Here is an 18505-nt window from a genome sequence, read left to right on the forward strand (position 1 = left end):
CCCCCCGCCGCACCCATGCACCCCTGCACCCCACCCAGCAGCTGGGCTGCAACAGAGGCTCCCACAGCCTCTCCACCAACACAATAAGAAGCCATCAGCCCTGCTCTGAACAAGCCTTATCAGCACGAGTGGGCAGTGCTCCCGAGGGAAAGATAGTGTTCTAGGTTCCCTCTCCAGATGCTGAGCACATGGCAGAACCCTGCCTGACACAGACAGCCCACGCTCCTCACCCCGCACAGACCCAGACAGTGGCCTTTGGATTCTTTGTCAGACGGTCTGCTCTGCCCTCAATTCACCTCAAACCACACAAAAGGCAGTCCTAGGATCACTCAATAATCCCTAGGAAGAGTTACCTGGTAGAGGGAAGAGGCTGTGCCTTCTGGTGAAACACATTCCCTGTGGTCCCCGAAGTCCTGACAATGGAGGATACTCTCCACTGTGTGTCCCAAGACTCTGAGCATTTGCTTCCTCTGTGGCCACACAGAGCCAACACCACCTCACCCTCCCTCCACCTTAGCAACAGTCGGCCTGCATAGGGCAATCAGAGTAGGCTTGAGATAGCGGGTAGAGATGAGAAGCCAGATCTCACCTCCAGGTGCAAGGCACATATCCTGGAAGATGTGTGGGTTGATCATTCCAGAGTAGGATGCTGTCAACTTTCTCTACAGATTTAGGAACTCTGAATTTCTTCTCACTGGCCCCAATCTAAACCATATGGGAAATTTAATAAGTTTAATGCTGGGAAAATCATGTGGGTTTTAAAGTGTCTTATTCCTATTAGTTCTATCCTTGAAAAATGAAGCTGGGCAGTGGTGGTTCATGCCTTTATTCCCAGCACTTGGGAGGCAGAAGCAGACAGATTTCTCAGTTCAAGGCCATCCTGGTCTACCGAGTGAGTTCCAGGACAGCCAGGGCTATACAGAGAAACCCTGTCTCAAAAACAAAACAAAACAAAAACAAAGACAAACACTCAAAAAGCAAGATCTGTCGCTGAATCCACTTCCCTGCTCCCTTCTGTGACCTGGGAGTAAGGTTTTGTCGGTCCCTTGCTTGAGTGATTGTATAAACATATATGAAAAATATATCAATATAATAAAGTCTCTCTCTCTCTCTCTTTCTCCCTAACCCACCCCCCCTCTCTCTCTGTCTTACTCTCTCTCTCTCTCTTTCTCTCTCTCTCTCTCTCTTGGGTTTTTCAAGACAGGGTTTCTCTGTGTATCCCTGGCTGTCCTGGAATTCACTCTGTAGACCAGGCTGGCCTCGAACTCAGAAATCCACCTGCCTCTGCCTCCCAAGTGCTGGGATTAAAGGCGTGTGCCACCACTGCCCAGCCAAAGAAGGGTCTCTTTATGTAGTCCTGACTAACTTGGAACTTGATACATAGACCAGGCTGTTCTTGAACTCACAGAGATCCTCTTGCCTCTGCCTCATGAGTGTTCGAATTCAGTGCAAGTACCACCACACCTGGCCCTAAAGCCTTTTTTCAATAATAACTGAGTTGAGACTAAAAGACCTAGCACACTTGTTGGAGTACATGGGAAACATGCATGAAGCCCCGGGCTGGAAACTCACACGTTTCCCCACGTGAACAGGGGCATGACTGTTGTCTCGCACCTGAGCCATCTGAGGGGCAGAAGAGCCTGGTTATGCTTTTGGACAGAGTGAACTAGAGACCTGAGATGTATGAGACTGGGTGTCAAAGGGCAAAACCTTTCTGAAAATTTAAAAACAAGGGCTGGAGAGATGGCTTAGCAGTTAAGAGCACTGATTGTTCTTCCAAAGGTCCTGAGTTCAATTCCCAGCAACCACGTGGTAGCTCACAACCACCTGTAATGGGAGCTGATGCCCACTTCTAGTGTGTTTGAAGAGAGCAACAGTGTACTCACATACATACAATACATACATAAATCTTTTTAAAATATTAAAAACTAAAAGTTCCTAACATTTTCTCTAGAGTCTCCAGTTGCCAATTTACTGCATTATTTCTAGTCACATGACACCGGCTCATTTTAGTGTTATTGTATCATTTTAGTGTTAGTGTATTGTATTGATTGGTTGTATCATTTAAAGGCCTGGAGACATAGCCCAGACAAGGCATGCTTGTCTAGCCTGCTTGAGGCCCTACCTTGGATTTCCAGCAGCACATGAATGCACGCACACAGGCACACATGCACACACAAAGAAAAAGCCCTTACACCTTACAATTCAAAATATTTTACACTTAAGGTAACTAAATGAATTAATCAGTGCATTAAAAGTGACTGGTCAGCCGGGTAGTGGCGGCACACGCCTTTCATCCCAGCTCTTGGGAGACAGAGGCAGGTGGATTTCTCAGTTCCAGGCCAGCCTGGTCTACAGAGTGAGTACCAGGACAGCCAGGACAACACAGAGAAACCCTGTCTCAAAAAACAAAACAAAACAAAACAAAGTGACTGGTCAGGTTGGAGAGATGGCTCAGTAGTTGAGAGCACTGACTGCTCTTCTAGAGGACCCAGGTTCAATTCCCAGCACCTACATGGCAGCTCACAGCTCTCTGTAACTCCTAGAACTGACATCCTCACACAATCATACATGCAGGTAAAACACCAATGCACATAAGAAATAAAAAATTTTTCAAAAGGATTGCTATTGGACTACATGAGATGACTCATGTTGTTCAATCCCCAGTACCCACATGGTAGGAGGAGAGACAGGAATGAACATTCTCCCCGACTGTAGGATCCAGTTGATTCACTAACTCCAAGTGAGTTACAAAGACTCACAGGACTAGTTCATCTTAGCACCTGTGATGGCTGACCTCAGGAATGCCTTCTGTGTCCTCTTTCATGTCTGGACTCATCCCTAACCTATACACACATGTGTACAGACATAGATGAAAAAAAATTTAAATAAATCTTTTTAAATGCTTTTTTTTTCTTTTTGTTTGTTTGTTTGTTTGTTTGTTTTTGGTTTTTGGAGACAGGGTTTCTCTGTGTAGCCCTAGCTGTCCTGAACTCACTCTGTAGACCATGCTGGCCTGGAACTCAGAAATCTGCCTGCCTCTGCCTCCCAAGTGCTGGGATTAAAGGCATGTGCCACCACTGCCTGGCTTAAAATGCTTTTTTAAAAAAATATTTTTAAGGCTGGAGAGATGGCTCAGTGGTTAAGAGCACTCACTGCTCTTCCAAAGGTCCTGACTTCAGTTCCCAGCAGCGGCATGGTGGCTCACAACCATCTGTAATGGGATCAGATGCCCTCTTCTGATGTGTCTGAAGACTGCAACAATGTATTCACATACGTAAAATAAATCAATAAATCTTTAAAAATGTTTTATTTCATGTGCATTGGTTTTTGCTGCATGTATATCTGTGTGAAGCAGTTGGATCCTCTGGAACTGGGTCAGTTACTGACATTTGTGAGCTGCCATGTGGGCGCTGGAAATTGACCCCAGGTCCTCTTGAAGACTGGCCAGTGCTCTTAACCACTGAGCCATCTCTTCAACCCAATGAGAAAACATTTTAAAGGATTGTTTTCTTGCCCTAAGAAGTAGAAAACTCAATATTGGAGACACTGATGGCTTCACAAACCAGAGGTGTACCCTAGATCCATGTGAAGCTGATGAAAGGCCAAGAGAGTGAGCATTTCCAGGACAACAAAGCCTACTGCTGCATAGTTTGTATATTTTAAGTTCATAACTTAAAACATCGCTCCCCACAGTAGCAAGCTTCTGTTTGTCTCCAAATAAATACAACTGCAGACTTCAAAAAGCAGACGAACTTGCAAGAGCCATGGTTGAAACAGACTCTGCCCTCAGCCTCTGGCCTGGCTTCAAGGACCAGGAAGGAGAGCAGCCCCTAGCACCATCAAGCAGCGTGCCCAAGTTAATAATTGCCTCTGCCAATGGCCGATCAGGCTGTTTTTCTGTGCCTGTTTTGCTATTTTACGTAAATCATCCTGAACATGTTTGCATCAACCTACTGATGATGCACCTTTGATCAATAGATTTTAGACAAAAGTGTTTTTTTGAGTCCAAAGATCAGGGCTGGGTTAACCTACAGACTGAATCCAGGGCATATAAAACAGGGGCAAGGCACAGACTGATAGCAGAGGAACCAAGGCCAACCAAGCTGGACTCACTGCACGGGCTCTGCTGGCAGCTTCCTGAGGTACCAAGGGAGGAAGGATGGAGGAAGGAATGAACATTCTCCATGACTTTGGGATCCAGTCAACTCGCTACCTCCAAGTGAATTACCAAGACTCTCAGGACTGGTTCATCTTAGTGTCTGTGATTGCTGACCTCAGGAATGCCTTCTATGTCCTCTTTCCCATCTGGTTCCATCTTCAAGAGACTGTGGGCATCAACCTCCTCTGGGTGGCAGTGGTCGGAGACTGGTTCAACCTCGTCTTTAAGTGGTAAGAAGCAACCGAGGGGTGATGGAGTAGAGAAAGAGGTTGTGTTCTCTGTAGAAATGGCTGTCCTTCAGTGGGGGTACCCCATACTGTTCACAAAGCTACAGGTTAGTCCTCATTGACTTGAGAGTCTCTACAGAAAGAATAAAGGTTGTGAGAATCCCACCAGTGTCTGGAAATGAGGAAAGGCCATTTTGTCAGACCTGAGGGATGGAGAGACAATTGGGTTTAATGAAAAGTCTGAGTGTAAGCTTTACTCTGGTTTACTTGACTTTATTATTTAGAGTTAGGGTTTTGTGTAACCCAGACTGGCCTCAAACTAACAATGTAAGAGAAAATGACCTTGAATTGCTGGACTGCTAAGTGCTGGGATTACAGGTGTGTGCCTCCATGTGTAGTTTAGCATGCTGGGGATTGAACCTGGGGCTTGGAGGATGATAGCAAGGACTCCCCCTTGGGGCTACATCCCAGCTCCTGAGCACAGATTTTTAAAGAAACCCTTTTATAACTATTTCTATGGGTGCCATAGAAGCAGAGGTGAGAAAGAAGCAGCGGGGATGTGAGGAGGGGGAAGAGGTGGGAAAGAAGCAGGGGGGCTGTGAGGAGGCAGAAGAGATTCCTAATGTTTTGGTTAGGTGGTGAAAAGTGACCCAGACAGCCAGGACCTTCCAACTGGTGAATTACACAAACCCGCTGAGCTTCTGTTTTAGCATCTATAAACTTTGGTTCTCTCCAGAATCTTAAGAATACACATAATCAACATTTATTGAGCAGCTACTATGTTCCAGGCTTGTGCTGTCTCTGTGTCTGTCTGTCTCGTGTGTGTGTGTGTGTGTGTGTGTGTGTGTGTGTGTGTGGCGCACGCGCATGCGCGCACATGTTCATCTTCGTACGTGTATGTGGCTGTGTTTGTAGAAGCCAGAACAGTCATTCCTGCTTTTTGAGAAACTTTTTTTGTTTGTTTGTTTTTGTTTTTTGAGATAGGGTTTCTCTGTGTAGTCCTGGCTGTCCTAGAACTCACTCTGTAGACCAGGCACATATGCTTTTAAGTTCTAGATCCCGAATGCAGAGTCTGTAAACACTCTTTGTTAATGAACTATACCCTCAACCCTTTTTTTTCTTACAAGACAAGGTCTCTTGCTGTGTAACCTAGATTAGCGTTCAATTTGTAATCCTCAAACCTCAGACTCCAGAGAGATTAAAGGTGGGCACAACTATTCCCAGCTCCAGGGCACTTTTGTTTTGTTTTATTTTTGAGTCAAAGACTCAGGTGACCTGGGTTGGCCTGAAACTCAGTAAGTAGCTGTGGATTTTCAATCCTCCTCCTTCATCAGACCCAGGCTAGGATTACAGGTGAGTTCCTTTTTTTTTTTAATGTAAAGATTTATTTATTATTATAAATAAGTACACTGTAGCTGTCTTCAGACACCCCAGAAGAGGGCATCAGATCTCATTACGGATGGTTGTGAGACATCATGTGGTTGCTGGGATTTGAACTCAGGTCCTTCGGAAGAGCAGTTAGTGCTCTTAATCACTGCCCAAGCATGTTCCTTTCTGCCAGGTGTGTGTGTGTGTGTGTGTGTGTGTGTGTGTGTGTGTGTGTGTGTGTGCACGCAAGCACGCATGCTCATACATATGGACATCAGAGGACAGCTTACAGGAATCTATTCTCTCCTCTACCACGTGGGTGTCAAAAAATAGAGCTCAGGTCATCAGGTTTGTGGGCAAGCACCTTTTTTGTGTCAGCCATCTTGCTGTTGGCCTGATGCCTTCAGTTCTCATGTTCTTTGGACATAAGTAGTCAAAAGTCCTTAAGAGAAGAACAAACGGGGTTCAAGACTGAATCTAGTGTCTCACACATACTAATCCAGTGATATACCACTGAGATATACCCCCAGCCCTCTTTTAATTTATTATGAAGTGGGTTCTTGGGGTTGAGGACGAGGCTCAGTCAGTCACTGTCTGTTTGACCTGTTTGACCTGAGTTCTTGAACCACTGGGCATGATGGCATGCCTTTGTAATTCCAAGAGTGGTAAGGTGAAGACCAGTGGATTCCTGGAGCCCATCTCACCTGAGCTTCATATCAGTGTGAGACCCAATGTCAAAAGAGGCAGGTGGCCTTTCTGAGGTTGTCCTCTGGCCTCCACATCACTTCTCCACGTGTATACACACATTAGGTTTGGGGGAGGGGAGGCATTGGCAGGTGAAGAGGGAGCATCTTCGTACGTGTATGTGGCTGTGAGAGGGAGGGGCAGGATCTAGACTAGCCCCAAAGTCTTAATCTCAAGTGATCTTTCCGTGTCAGCCTCCCAAATAGCTTGGACCCCCACCGCATCTCATTTCTGAAGCTCTATGTTTACGTTTGAGTAGATAATACATTCACCTCTTCAAATTTCAGAAGTCATCTACCTATCATACATAGTGCCCCCAGACCTCTCCCCCAGGCACCTCCAAAGGCAATAGACACTCAAGCTTGAAAGTGTGGGCTTCCAGTAAAATCGCAGACTGACTCACTCGGACATTGGCTCTGCTCTCCACAGGATTCTGTTTGGACAGCGCCCGTATTGGTGGGTCCTGGACACCGACTACTACAGCAACAGCTCAGCGCCTCTGATAAAGCAGTTCCCTGTCACCTGTGAAACTGGACCAGGTAAGCGTCCCAGCCCTCGCTGAGGTAGGGTGGACATCCTTCTTCATAGACTGGCACTAATGTCCTGTGTGGATCGGCGTTGACCTTGAGGCGGCTTGAGGACAGCCAATGGTCCATTCTGTTGTCACAGTCAATTTGTCTTCCATTGCTACGCACACTCGTCTACTCCAGTCACATCCAAAATATCGGGGATAAAATCCTGATAAAGGATAAGAGGCAATAAGACTTCAAAAGGAGTTCTGTGCCTCCTGGATTTCAGACAGTCGCTGGTATCTCCTAACTCAGACGTGTTTCAGATTAGTCTTTCCAATCATCAACCCGGCCTCATAATTAGGCATAAAGCTACCCCAAGTAATGATTTGTAAATGGTTAAGATTGGGCATTGTCTCCTGGCCGACACAATGTTTCCAACTATCCTAGTTTAATGTTTTAAGTACTAGAGAGTAATTGAAAGGTTTCTCTCACTCAACATTAGCTGAAAGTGTTAGGTCGGGATTCCCCTCTGCCTGCCTCCAGCCAGAACCAGAGAATTAGCATAAGAATACCTCAACAGGGAGGGCTCCACCCCTCTTCCTCCTGTTTCACACCTAGCTACCAGACCCTGCTGACCTTGGTGTGGGGGTCGCTTGCGTACATGACTTCAGTCTAGCACTAGGACTGGAAGAAGAAGGACTTGGACTCACATGCAAGACTAGCACTAGAACTTAGATGGGCTAGGACTCAGATTCATGCACCCGCATTCCCCGGGCCCAGAGTGCTTGGGCCCGGGGGATGCAGCACCAGTTCAGAGGAGATAGCTGCTGTTTTAGACCCAGTATGTTTCAGATAGCCTCAAATGTACCTCAACCATTGAGCTGCCAGATTTTTCATTTCTCTTTTACAATGATTGTAAAAGCCTCATGTCATTTTTAAAGAAATACACTCAGACCTTACACCACTCGTGTCTAGTCTGTTTGTCAACGCCGAATCCCGTGCACACCTGGCCAGAACCCCTCTTCCCGAGGAACAAGGGACCCCGTAAGAAATCCAGGTCCGCGGCATTCCATGTGGTACAAAGTCACCTTAAATCATGGCACCAGTGCCTTGCATTGCTAGTTTGGTAACTAAGGGATGCCTCCAGGATTAAAGTTACTAGTCTAAGAGAGGCAATGGTTGTTGTCCCAAAGCAGGGGGGCCTGGGCTGCGACCTCAGCCTGCCTGGCCTGCTGAGGCTCTCTCTCTCCTGGGTGGCAGGGGGCCCTGCTGCTGAGGTCCCGGTCTCTCTCTCTCCTCCTGGGTGTTTGCTGCACAGCACCTTAATTAAAAAGGAGGCAATGTATGAATGTGTTATTTTATTATAGGAAGGAGAAATATGCTGTTTGAGTAGAGAGAAAGAAAGGAGGGAAGAAAAGAGAGAGAGAAAAGAAGGAGAGGGAGAAAAGTAGAGAAGAGAACAAAGAGCAGAAAGGAGAGAGAGAGCAAGAGGGCAAGAGTTAGAGAGGAAGGGTAAGGGTAAGAGAGTGAGGCTAAGAGAGTGAGGAGGGGGCAAACCGCCCCTTTTATTGTATGGGGCATGGCATGCCTGGCTTGTGGTCAGATGACTGTGTGTAAGGTCCAGCTAGAATGCTGGGAGTTTGAGGCAGTGTCTGCCTGATAGAGTACACAACTCCTGCAGGGGCAGCTGTGAGGGGTCTGGGCTGAAATCTGAGCCATTGGTGCCAGGAGCAATTCACCGAACGCCTACCATCCCTCGTGAGCAGAAGCTCAGTGGGTCTCCAGGGTTCCGAGGTGGCTCTGCTCTACTGGACTCCGGCTGTCAGAACTGCTCACTGCCCCACAAATGGTGTTATAAACCCACAGGCAATGGCTAGTCAGAGTAACTGAACCAGAACCCTATATCCAAAGAGGAGACAGAAGCCTGAGGCCTTGATTGTCCTTCCTAGCAGCTTGGGCCAGTGAACAAGTTCCTTTAAGTGGGTTGTTCCATACCTACCGCTACCTGTAGTTTTTCCCTTATATGGAGGAGTTTGTTTCTTTGTTTTGAGGGATGTCCTCACATAGACCAGATGGGTGGTAAATGCACTATGGAATTGAAGATGACCTTGAACTTCCGATCCTCATGCCTCCATAACAAATTAGTAAAGCAATATATTAGATGATTGCCGGTGTCTACTTGGCATCTCACGGCTGTCTGTAACTCCAGTTTTAGGGGATCTAATTCTTCTATGAATACTGCATGTATGTGGTGAACAGACATACATGTAGGAAAAGCACACACACACACACTTGACTTTTTTAAATTGGAGAGGAGAGGACAGAGAGAGAGAGAGAGTTTGTCCACAAGACCTCCTGAATGTTGTGTGGAGTGGAGATAAGAAAGCAGTCAGTACCCTGCAGAGCCACAACTGTTTGGGGAAAGGATGTGCTAACTGACCGATGAAGGCCAGTTGAGGCTAAACCTCACATGACCCCATAAACCTCACATGACGCCCAAACTCGAGACGTATCTTCAAAAATTGCTCTGAACAGGTCAAGGGCACCAGCCTTTATGGCATAATACAGACCAGTCATGGGAAACCGGCTATACTTAGGTATAGAGCATAACGTTGACCAAGATGGCCGTCTTTGGCCAAAAGACATGCCCGTAATAGGTTGAGAGTTTAAGACCGATCCGGAGAGATGGCTCAGTGGTTAAGAGCACTGACTGCTCTTCCAGAGGTCCTGAGTTCAATTCCCAGCAACCACATGGTGACTCACAACCATCTGTAATGGGATCTGATGCCCTCTTCTGCTGTGTCTGAGGACAGCTACAATGTACTCATATAAGTAAAATAATAATAATAAAAAAGAATGTTACATAAGTTAAGAAAAAAAAAAGAGTTAAAGATCACCTACAACTATACTCTAATCAGCTGGAAAACTATCATTCCATCCAGGAGGGGGTGTAGATGACAGGTCTCAGGAATGGGAAGCAACTTAAATTGGTTGGAGTAGGTCTCACTGAAAAGGCGAGATCTGAGTGAAGATTTGAAGAGGCCAGAGAGTTGACCAGAGGAACTTTGGGAGAAGAGCATGCCCGATACGTTTAGGGGCAAGCAATGAGACAGTGTGGCCAGAGCAGAGTGAGAAGGAAAATAGAGGGGAGCTGAGGGAGGACAGATCGGTGTGTAATTTGTACCCTCCAGTGTCCCGATTTTTGTGCAATCTGCAGACCATCTGCAACCTCAAGGGCAATTGAGGACCTCTCTGTTTTTGCTGAGCACAGTCCTCCCACACCCCTGCGCAATGCTTGGCACACAGTGTGAATTCCACTTGTTAAATAATTGAACTACAGGTAAAGGTGTGGATAGTGATAAGGGTGAATAGCTAAATGGAAGGCGTGATGAATGGATGAGCTGATAGATAGATGGGTCAGCGTGCCTTGGCAGTCTCTCAGATTAAGTCCATCCATCTCTTTTCTGCCATTTAGGGAGTCCCTCTGGCCATGCCATGGGCACAGCAGGTGTATACTACGTTATGGTCACTTCTACTCTTGCTATCTTTCGTGGAAAGAAAAAGCCCACGTATGGATTCCGGTAAGAACTCACCCCGGGGATGGGTTAGCAGGAAGCTGCACTCTGTCACTGACCCAGAGAGGTTCTTCCCACCTCATCAGCTCGCATTCTTACAGTTGGTACTAGTAAGAGGTGTCAAATTTCTGCTGTGAGTTAGCATCACCGGATGCTTAGGCCAAAAGGGATCCACTAGGGTAGCCCTCGTTTTAGACAAAGAAATAAAGCTTACTGCTATGGCATAGCTTACCACTGAGATTCTAAAGATTGTCTAGAGCAGCGGTTCTCAACCTGTGGGCTGAGACCCCTTTAGGGTCACATATGAGATATCTTACACCTCAGGTATTTACATTATAATTCACAACAGTAAGCCAGGCAGTGGTGGCACATGCTTTTAATTCCAGCACTTGGGAGGCAGAGGCAGGAGGATTTCTGAGTTCCAGGACAGCCAGGGCTACACAGAGACACCCTGTCTCCAAAATTCAAACAAATAAACAAACAAAAACAAACATAATTCATAACAGTAGCAAAATTACAGTTATGAAGTAGCAATGAAATAATCTTATGCTTGGGGGTCACCACAACATGAGGGACTCAGCATTAGGAAGGTCAAGAACTGCTGCTTTAGAGATTGGCAGAGCTTAGATTAAATTCATTATATCATTCATTCACTTATGGGTTTGGTTCTGGCTATCACACTTGGGGCTTTGTGCATGTTGTATAACTAGTCTATCGTAGAGCTACATATCTAGCAGTTTAAAAAATCCATTTCTGTATCATCCTGGAGTCACCTCATATAGGTTAAGATAAACAGACATAAGTTCTTAATGTGGGGATCCTAGGTAGGTAGTCACAGTGTAAATGGATCACAGTGTATCAAATGGATTAAAAATGGGCAGTTGGGCTGGAGAGATGGCTCAGCGGTTAAGAGCACTGACTGCTCTCTTCCAGAGGTCCTGAGTTCAAATCCCAGCAACCACATGGTGGCTCACAACCATCTGTAGTGAGATCTGGTGCCCTCTTCTGGTGTGTCTGAAGGCAGCTACATTGTACTTATATATAATAAATAAATAAATCTTTTTAAAAAAATGGACAATTAAGATGCATGTATAGGGGAGCTAGGGAGATGGCTCAGTAGTTAAGAACACTGGAGGCTCTTCCGGAGGACTTGGATTCAGTTCCTAGCACCCACTTGGTGGTTCACAACAGCCTAGAACCCCAGTTCCAGGAGATCTGATTCCACCTCTGTGGACTCCAGGCACACACGTGGTATATAGACATCCGTGCAAGCAAAACACACATACATATAAAAATGCAAGTAAATGATGCAGATGCAATGGCTGGCACCTGAGGCTTGGCACGTCAGGAGCTCAAGATCTCCTTGTTTACCTGGTGAGTTTGGAGCCAACCTAGAAAACAAAAACAACAACAACAAAAAAACCCTCAGGGCTGGAGAGATGGCTCAGCCAGTAAGATGCTTGGTCTACAGTTCTCATAAAGGTGAAGGAGAAAAACTATCATACATGTGCGGTGACACGTATGCATCCCATGCCCACTATGGCAGAGAAGCATGGGAGCAGAAACAGCTGAGAGATCACATGTTTAAACCACAAACACAAGCAGAAAGAGAAGACTCAGAGTCTCACACACACACACACACACGAAATCTCTCTCACACACAGAATCTCTCTCTCTCACACACACAGAACTCTTCCTCTCTTTCACATACACATAGACATACAGATAATATCTCTCTTTCTCTCTCTCTGTCTCTCTATTTGTCTCTCTCTCTGTGTGTATGTCTCTCTCTCCTCCTCTCTCTCAGACACACACACACACACACACACACATGTCTTTAAGCTATCAAAATCTGCAAGACCACACCTCCTCGTCCTACACAAACAGGGCCACTAACTGGAGACCAAATATTCAAATACCTGAGAATGAGGGTGGTGGGGTATCTCATTCAAAACACAATAAGGATAAGCACCATGTATTTTTAGCTTTTGAGTAAGGCTTCCAATTTCTAAAAGTTCCTCTGATGGAGGCTCAATTTGCCAGGCTCCACCGCTCCCACCAGGGCTGTTTTCTTTGCTGAAGGATCCCCATTTGAGTTCTAAAGTGGCTGCCTATTGTCTTGCAGGTGTTTGAACGTCATCTTGTGGTTGGGATACTGGGCTGTGCAGCTGAACGTCTGTCTGTCCCGGATCTACCTTGCAGCTCATTTTCCACACCAGGTCGTGGCTGGAGTCTTGTCAGGTATCAGCAGTTGCTATTCCTTCCCCACCCACTTCCTATTTCTTCTGGATCTTCCTTGCTTAGCACAGCCTCTTGCTGTCAGCCTTTCAAAGTTTCAGAGTCAAAGACCAGTGGTTGGGAGGCTAAGGGCGGGGCATGGTTTTATCTGTAAACTAGCATGAGGACCTGGTTTGTGGGTTTACCTGAATTTGACTCCTAGCACCCACATAAAAAAGCATCCACAGCGGTGCCTGCCTGTATTCTCAGGGGAGGCAGAGGTGAGAGAATCCCCAGAGTTCACGGAACAAGCCAGCCTAAGCTAACCCATGAGCCCCAAGTCTCAGTGACAGACCACACACACACACACACACACACATACACACACAGACACACACACACGGTGGATGCTTCAGAGAACAACACCTAAGGCTGACCTCTGGCTCTGCATACACACACACACACACACACACACACACACACTCACACACATACATAATTTTAAATTAGTAGTTTCCACAGCATGCCCAGAGCTATACAGCTAAAGTGTCCCAGGAAAGTTGCACTGCATTGAGCTAAATTCACCCAACTGAGTTTGTTTAAAGTCTCCAAGCTTCTTACAGTCTTTATTTGTCTCTGATCTTTAGTTTGAACCGCTCTCAAGTTCCTTTTCAGAGACTCTAAGTATACAGTGTCTTGGGGAGAGCTCATTATTAAAGTATATTCATTTGTAGACCCAACATGTCTGCAGCCTGTGTTCTCTCATAGAGGTTTGTGCGTTTGCAATTTCTGAGATCCAGTTAGGAAGAGAAAGATTTAGGTTAAGCATTGAAAACAAGGCAAACAAACAAAACCATTGTCTAGATTTGGGGCTGAGGGAGTGGGGCGGAACAGATCAGTTGCAAGCCTGAGGATCTGAGTTGGATCCCTGGAACCTACATGGCAGAAGAGAACCCGCCCCATCTAATTGTCCTCTGACTCCCACATGTGTGCTGTGGCATACACGCCCACACACATACACACAAGGACAGAATAAACAAAATAATAAAAGTAAAAAATAAATATGCCTGGTGAGTGAGCATAAGCTTGTAGAAGCTATGTCACGCAACAAATTTGGAGATGTTCTGGTTAGAAAGAATAATGTCATCAACGGTGTGACAACTTCCTAGCTTCTGTGGAAGGAACTGAGAACAATGGGTGACATCCGAGGACAACAGTGATCTGATCTGATGGCTCAGCGGGTTACCTCATTTGTTACCAAGCCTGATAACTTGAGTTTGAGCCTGGGACCCACATGGTAGAAAGAACCAACTCCTGTGACTTGCGCTTTGACCTCCACACAATTACGGTGTAACATGTGTGCCCCCCCCCCACAGACATACTTACATACACATACCCAATAAATATGTAGATATGGTGAGAATTTAAATAAATAAATAGGATAAGTTCATTGAGTGGGGTTGTCTGGTAAGACTACTCTTTGCCTCCCCCCTCCCTCCCCCAGTGTAAGCAAGATGAAACAGGACCCAACATGCACGTTAAGTTCAGGAAACTTAAACTCGTTGGACAGATGTACGTGATACGATGCTTCCATCTGAAAGACATAGTACTATGCTGAGGACCCTCCACTTTGGTGTGTGATTGAAATTCATCTGTAGTATGATGGCATGCCACCCATAGCCACCCCTATTCCTCACAGCTCTTTCTCCCACACAGGCATTGCTGTGGCTGAAAGTTTCAGCCACATCCGGGGCATCTACAATGCCAGCCTCCAGAGGTACTGTCTCATCACCTTCTTCCTGTTTGGCTTCGCGCTTGGATTTTACGTGCTGCTAAAAGGGCTAGGGGTGGACCTCCTGTGGACTTTGGAGAAAGCCAAGAGATGGTGTGAGCGGCCAGAATGGGTCCACCTTGACACTACACCCTTTGCCAGCCTCTTCAAAAACCTGGGGACCCTCTTGGGGTTGGGGCTGGCCCTCAATTCCAGCATGTACCGGAAGAGCCTCAAGGGAGAACTCAGCAAGTCGCTCCCGTTCCGCTTTGCCTGCATTGTAGCCTCCTTGGTCTTCCTGCATCTCTTTGACTCTCTGAAGCCCCCATCCCAGGTTGAGTTGATCTTCTACGTCTTGTCTTTCTGCAAGAGCGCGACTGTTCCCTTTGCATCCGTCAGTCTTATCCCCTACTGCCTAGCCCGCGTCCTGGGACAGACACACAAGAAGTCTTTGTAAGGCATGCGCGGAGGCTTTGGTATTTAAAGTCAACTGCCAAGCAAGGGACTAAGAGCAACGAAAGCCTTCTGCAACCCATTGGGAGGCCAGAGGTGTTCACACCGGCCCTGGTAGCCCTGTCTTTCTTTGCTATCTTAACCAAAAAGGTGAAATTTTCAAAAAGTTAACAGGGCTGTTTGAGGAAAACTTGAATGCTAGAAGCTGGGTCATTCTGGATGTTTCCCTGAAGACTCGCTTACCAGCCTCCTGTCAGATACAGAAGTGCAAGCCCAGGCTAGAGATCCCAACCGAGAATGCTCTCACTGTGCAGAATCTTCAGGCTGGGAAAAGGAAAAGAGCAGCGTGCATTTGCTAGGAAGAGAAAGAAGGATCAAGAGCAGGCGAGTGTTTTGTGTATGGAGCAAAGCCATGTCTAACCGGCTTCAGTTATGCCCGAGTCTTTAGGTGCGACACTCTCAATAATGATAGACCAACTGGTGTAATGAGCAGCCTGTTAAAGGCAATTAATTCTGCTTCCAGATTGTCTCTACTGTACATAAAAATCACACCGTGTGCTTGTTATTCCTGAATGGTAATGGTGACTGTCACTCACACCACCTTCTCTATCACGTCACAACTTTCTCCTCTTCAGCCTAGGTCTGCATTCCCCAGAATTCTCCACGGGTTCCCTAGCCCTGTTGCTGGACCCTGCGGTGTCCCGTGGGCAACTGTTTGCTGGTGCTTTTGTAGGGTTAAGTTAAACTCTGAGATCTTGGGCAATATGGCAAGGAGAGCCAGGATTCCTCTCTCCAAAGGTCACTCCGATGTTACTTTTGATTCCTGGGGCAGAAATATGACTCCTTTCCCTAGCCCAAGCCAGCCAAGAGCTCCTTCTTAGGGGACAAGGCAGCCCCTCGGTGCCTGTCCTCCAGCCTTGCCTGATTTACAGAGTGTGTCTTCAAAAAGAAAAAAATGGTAAAGCTATTTATTCAAAATTCTTTGTTTTTTGCTACGAATGATGCATATATTTTCACCCACACCAAGCACTTTGTTCCTAATATCTTTGATAAGAAAACTATGTGTGCAGTATTTTATTAAAGCAACATTTTATTTAAGAATGGAGTCTTGTTTATTACTCTGTTTTATTTTGTTTTAATTATTTTTCTTTTTGTTTTATGTGTATGGGTATTTTGTCCGCATATATGTCTGTGCATCCTGTGGGTGCCTGGTGCTTGCTGATTCCAGATCTCCTGGGGCTGTATTTACAGCTGTTGTGAACTGCCATGTGGGTGCTGGGAATTGAACCCGGGTCCTCCAAACACTTGTAAAACTACCAAGCACAGTAGTGCATATTTGTAATACCAGCAATGGTGAGACAGGAGGGGGAGACAAGATAAACCTGAGCCTAGCTTATGAGGTGGTGTTGCAGGCCAATGAGAGATCTTGCCTTAAAAGGTGGAGGATGTTAAGAAACAGCACATGAGCCGGGCAGCGGTGGCGCTCGCCTTTAATCCCAGCACTTGGGAGGCAGAGGCAGGCAGATTTCTGAGTTCCAGGCCAGCCTGGTCTACAGAGTGAGTTCCAGGACAACCAGGGCTACACAGAGAAACCCTGTCTAGAAAATACCAAAAAAGAAAAAGAAAAGAAAAGAAACAGCACATGAGGTTACACACACACACATACACACAAACACACACATGGTGGGGGGAGGAGGATGTGTTAGCAAAAGGGCTTTATCATAAGCTAGCTAAAGGGCACTTAGAGGGCCATCTTCCTGGGAGCCTGAGTTAAGGCCAGTTTATATAAGAAGTGGTGATTGCAGACTGGTGGGCACACAGCTGGAGATTTGTATTTAAATTGCTAACTAGATGCTTTTCAATTCTGTTAAGTCTCAAGGACAAAGATCATCCGAACCTAGTAAAGCAAGCCTTTATTTAATCCATCGGTTCTCAACCTGTGATTTATGACACCTTCAAGGGTTGCATATCAGATATCCTGCATACCAGACTTTTTATTACAATTTATAACAGTAGTGAACTTACCAGTTATGAAATAGTAATGAAATAATTTTTTTTTTTTCGAGACAGGGTTTCTCTGTGTAGCCCCTGGCTGTCCTGGAACTTACTGTGTAGACCAGGCTGGCCTCAAACTCAGAAATCTGCCTGCCTCTGCCTCCCAAGTGCTGGGATTAAAGGTGTGCACCACCACCGCCTGGCATAATGAAATAATTTTATGGTTCGGGGTCACCACAACATGAGAAACTGTATTAAAGGATAAAAGCATTAGGAAGTTTGAGAACCCCAACTTTAATCCCTGCCACTCAGATGGCTGAAGCAGGAGGACTACTAGTTCCAGATCAGCCCCAGCTGCAGAGCAAATTCAAGACCAGGCTGAACAATGTAAAGAGACTCTGTCTCAAGGAGAACAAACTAAGAGGCCTGGGGAGATGGCTCAGCTGTCAAAATGCTCGCCCTGCAAGCATCCTGGCCTGAGTTCAGTCATCAGCATCCATGTAAAAGCCAACTGCAGCAGCACAGGGCTGTAATCCCTTAGATGAGGAAGCGGAGACAGGAGGATCCCTGTGGCTCGCTGGCTGTCAGGTCCAAAGGAAACTCCATTTGCCCACATTCTAAAAGGAAGAAGAGGCGAATGCCTGTCTGAGGTGCTTGTGAGCACACCAAAGCGCACGCTGGCCTCTCAGGCTCCCTCAGTAGCACAAGTACATGGTTCACATCTCAGAATCCATGCTGGCATCCCAGCACTTCTCACCTCCTCCCCTACCCTAAATTCCCTCCAGCTTATGGGCTTCCCTCCCCCCCTCCCCTACTCATCTACCTTATAACCCAGGCTATGTTGCTATGTTCACTTTGTTTCCCTCCCCCACTGCTCTCCATGGTCTCTCTCTCTCTCTCTCTCTCTCTCTCTCTCTCTCTCTCTCTCTCTCTCTCTCTCTCTCTCTCTAACATCTGCAATAAGCACTCTCCCTCCAGGGCTGAAGAAATAAATGGCTCAGCAGTTAAGAGCAGACTGTTCATCCGTAGGTCTTGAGTTCAAATCCCAGCAACCACATGGTGGCTCACAACCATCTGTAATGGGATCTGATGCCCTCTTCTGGTGTGTCTGAAGACAGTAACAGTGTACTCACATACATAAAGTAAATAAATTTAAAAAAAACAAAAACAAACCCTCCCTCCTTTAACCAAGTCATGGAGTGATCATGCCATCCGTTTATACACTGCCTAGCCAGGCTGAGTTTGGTGAACTCAAGATTCAGTGAGAGACCCTGCCTCAAAAAATAAGGTGGAGAGTGATTGAGGAAGTCAGCCAACATTGATCTCTGCTCTACACACACACATACACAAACACACACTCATACACTTTGAGAATCTGGTTCAGTGACCAGAGTGTATGCAAGGCCCTAGGTTCATCCCCCTAATACCAAAGGCAGTGAGGGTAAGAGTTTTTATTTCCTGAAACTACTCTTGTGCCCATT

At 46.3% G+C, this 18505-nt stretch overlaps 1 protein-coding gene across 1 annotated transcript; it reads left to right on the forward strand.

Moving 5' to 3' along the window:
* Window positions 1-4081: 4081 nt before the first annotated feature.
* G6pc (glucose-6-phosphatase catalytic subunit) lies at window positions 4082-16127 on the forward strand. Its single transcript, XM_031352651.1, has 5 exons — window positions 4082-4392; window positions 6931-7040; window positions 10489-10594; window positions 12714-12829; window positions 14522-16127. The coding sequence occupies exons 1-5, from the start codon at window positions 4163-4165 to the stop codon at window positions 15031-15033; spliced, it is 1074 nt and encodes a 357-aa protein (XP_031208511.1). The 5' UTR covers window positions 4082-4162; the 3' UTR covers window positions 15034-16127.
* Window positions 16128-18505: the final 2378 nt, after the last annotated feature.

Source organism: Mastomys coucha, unplaced genomic scaffold (assembly GCF_008632895.1).
Source record: "Mastomys coucha isolate ucsf_1 unplaced genomic scaffold, UCSF_Mcou_1 pScaffold5, whole genome shotgun sequence".
In the NCBI taxonomy this organism is placed as follows: domain Eukaryota; kingdom Metazoa; phylum Chordata; class Mammalia; order Rodentia; family Muridae; genus Mastomys; species Mastomys coucha.

Excerpts from the sequence above, each read along its gene's own strand:
- G6pc (XM_031352651.1), top strand. The coding sequence starts at position 4,163 with ATGGAGGAAGGAATGAACATTCTCCATGACTTTGGGATCCAGTCAACT. Across the intron at positions 4,393-6,930 it reads TTCAACCTCGTCTTTAAGTG|GATTCTGTTTGGACAGCGCC; the intron begins GTAAGAAGCAAC and ends TGCTCTCCACAG. Across the intron at positions 10,595-12,713 it reads AAGCCCACGTATGGATTCCG|GTGTTTGAACGTCATCTTGT; the intron begins GTAAGAACTCAC and ends ATTGTCTTGCAG.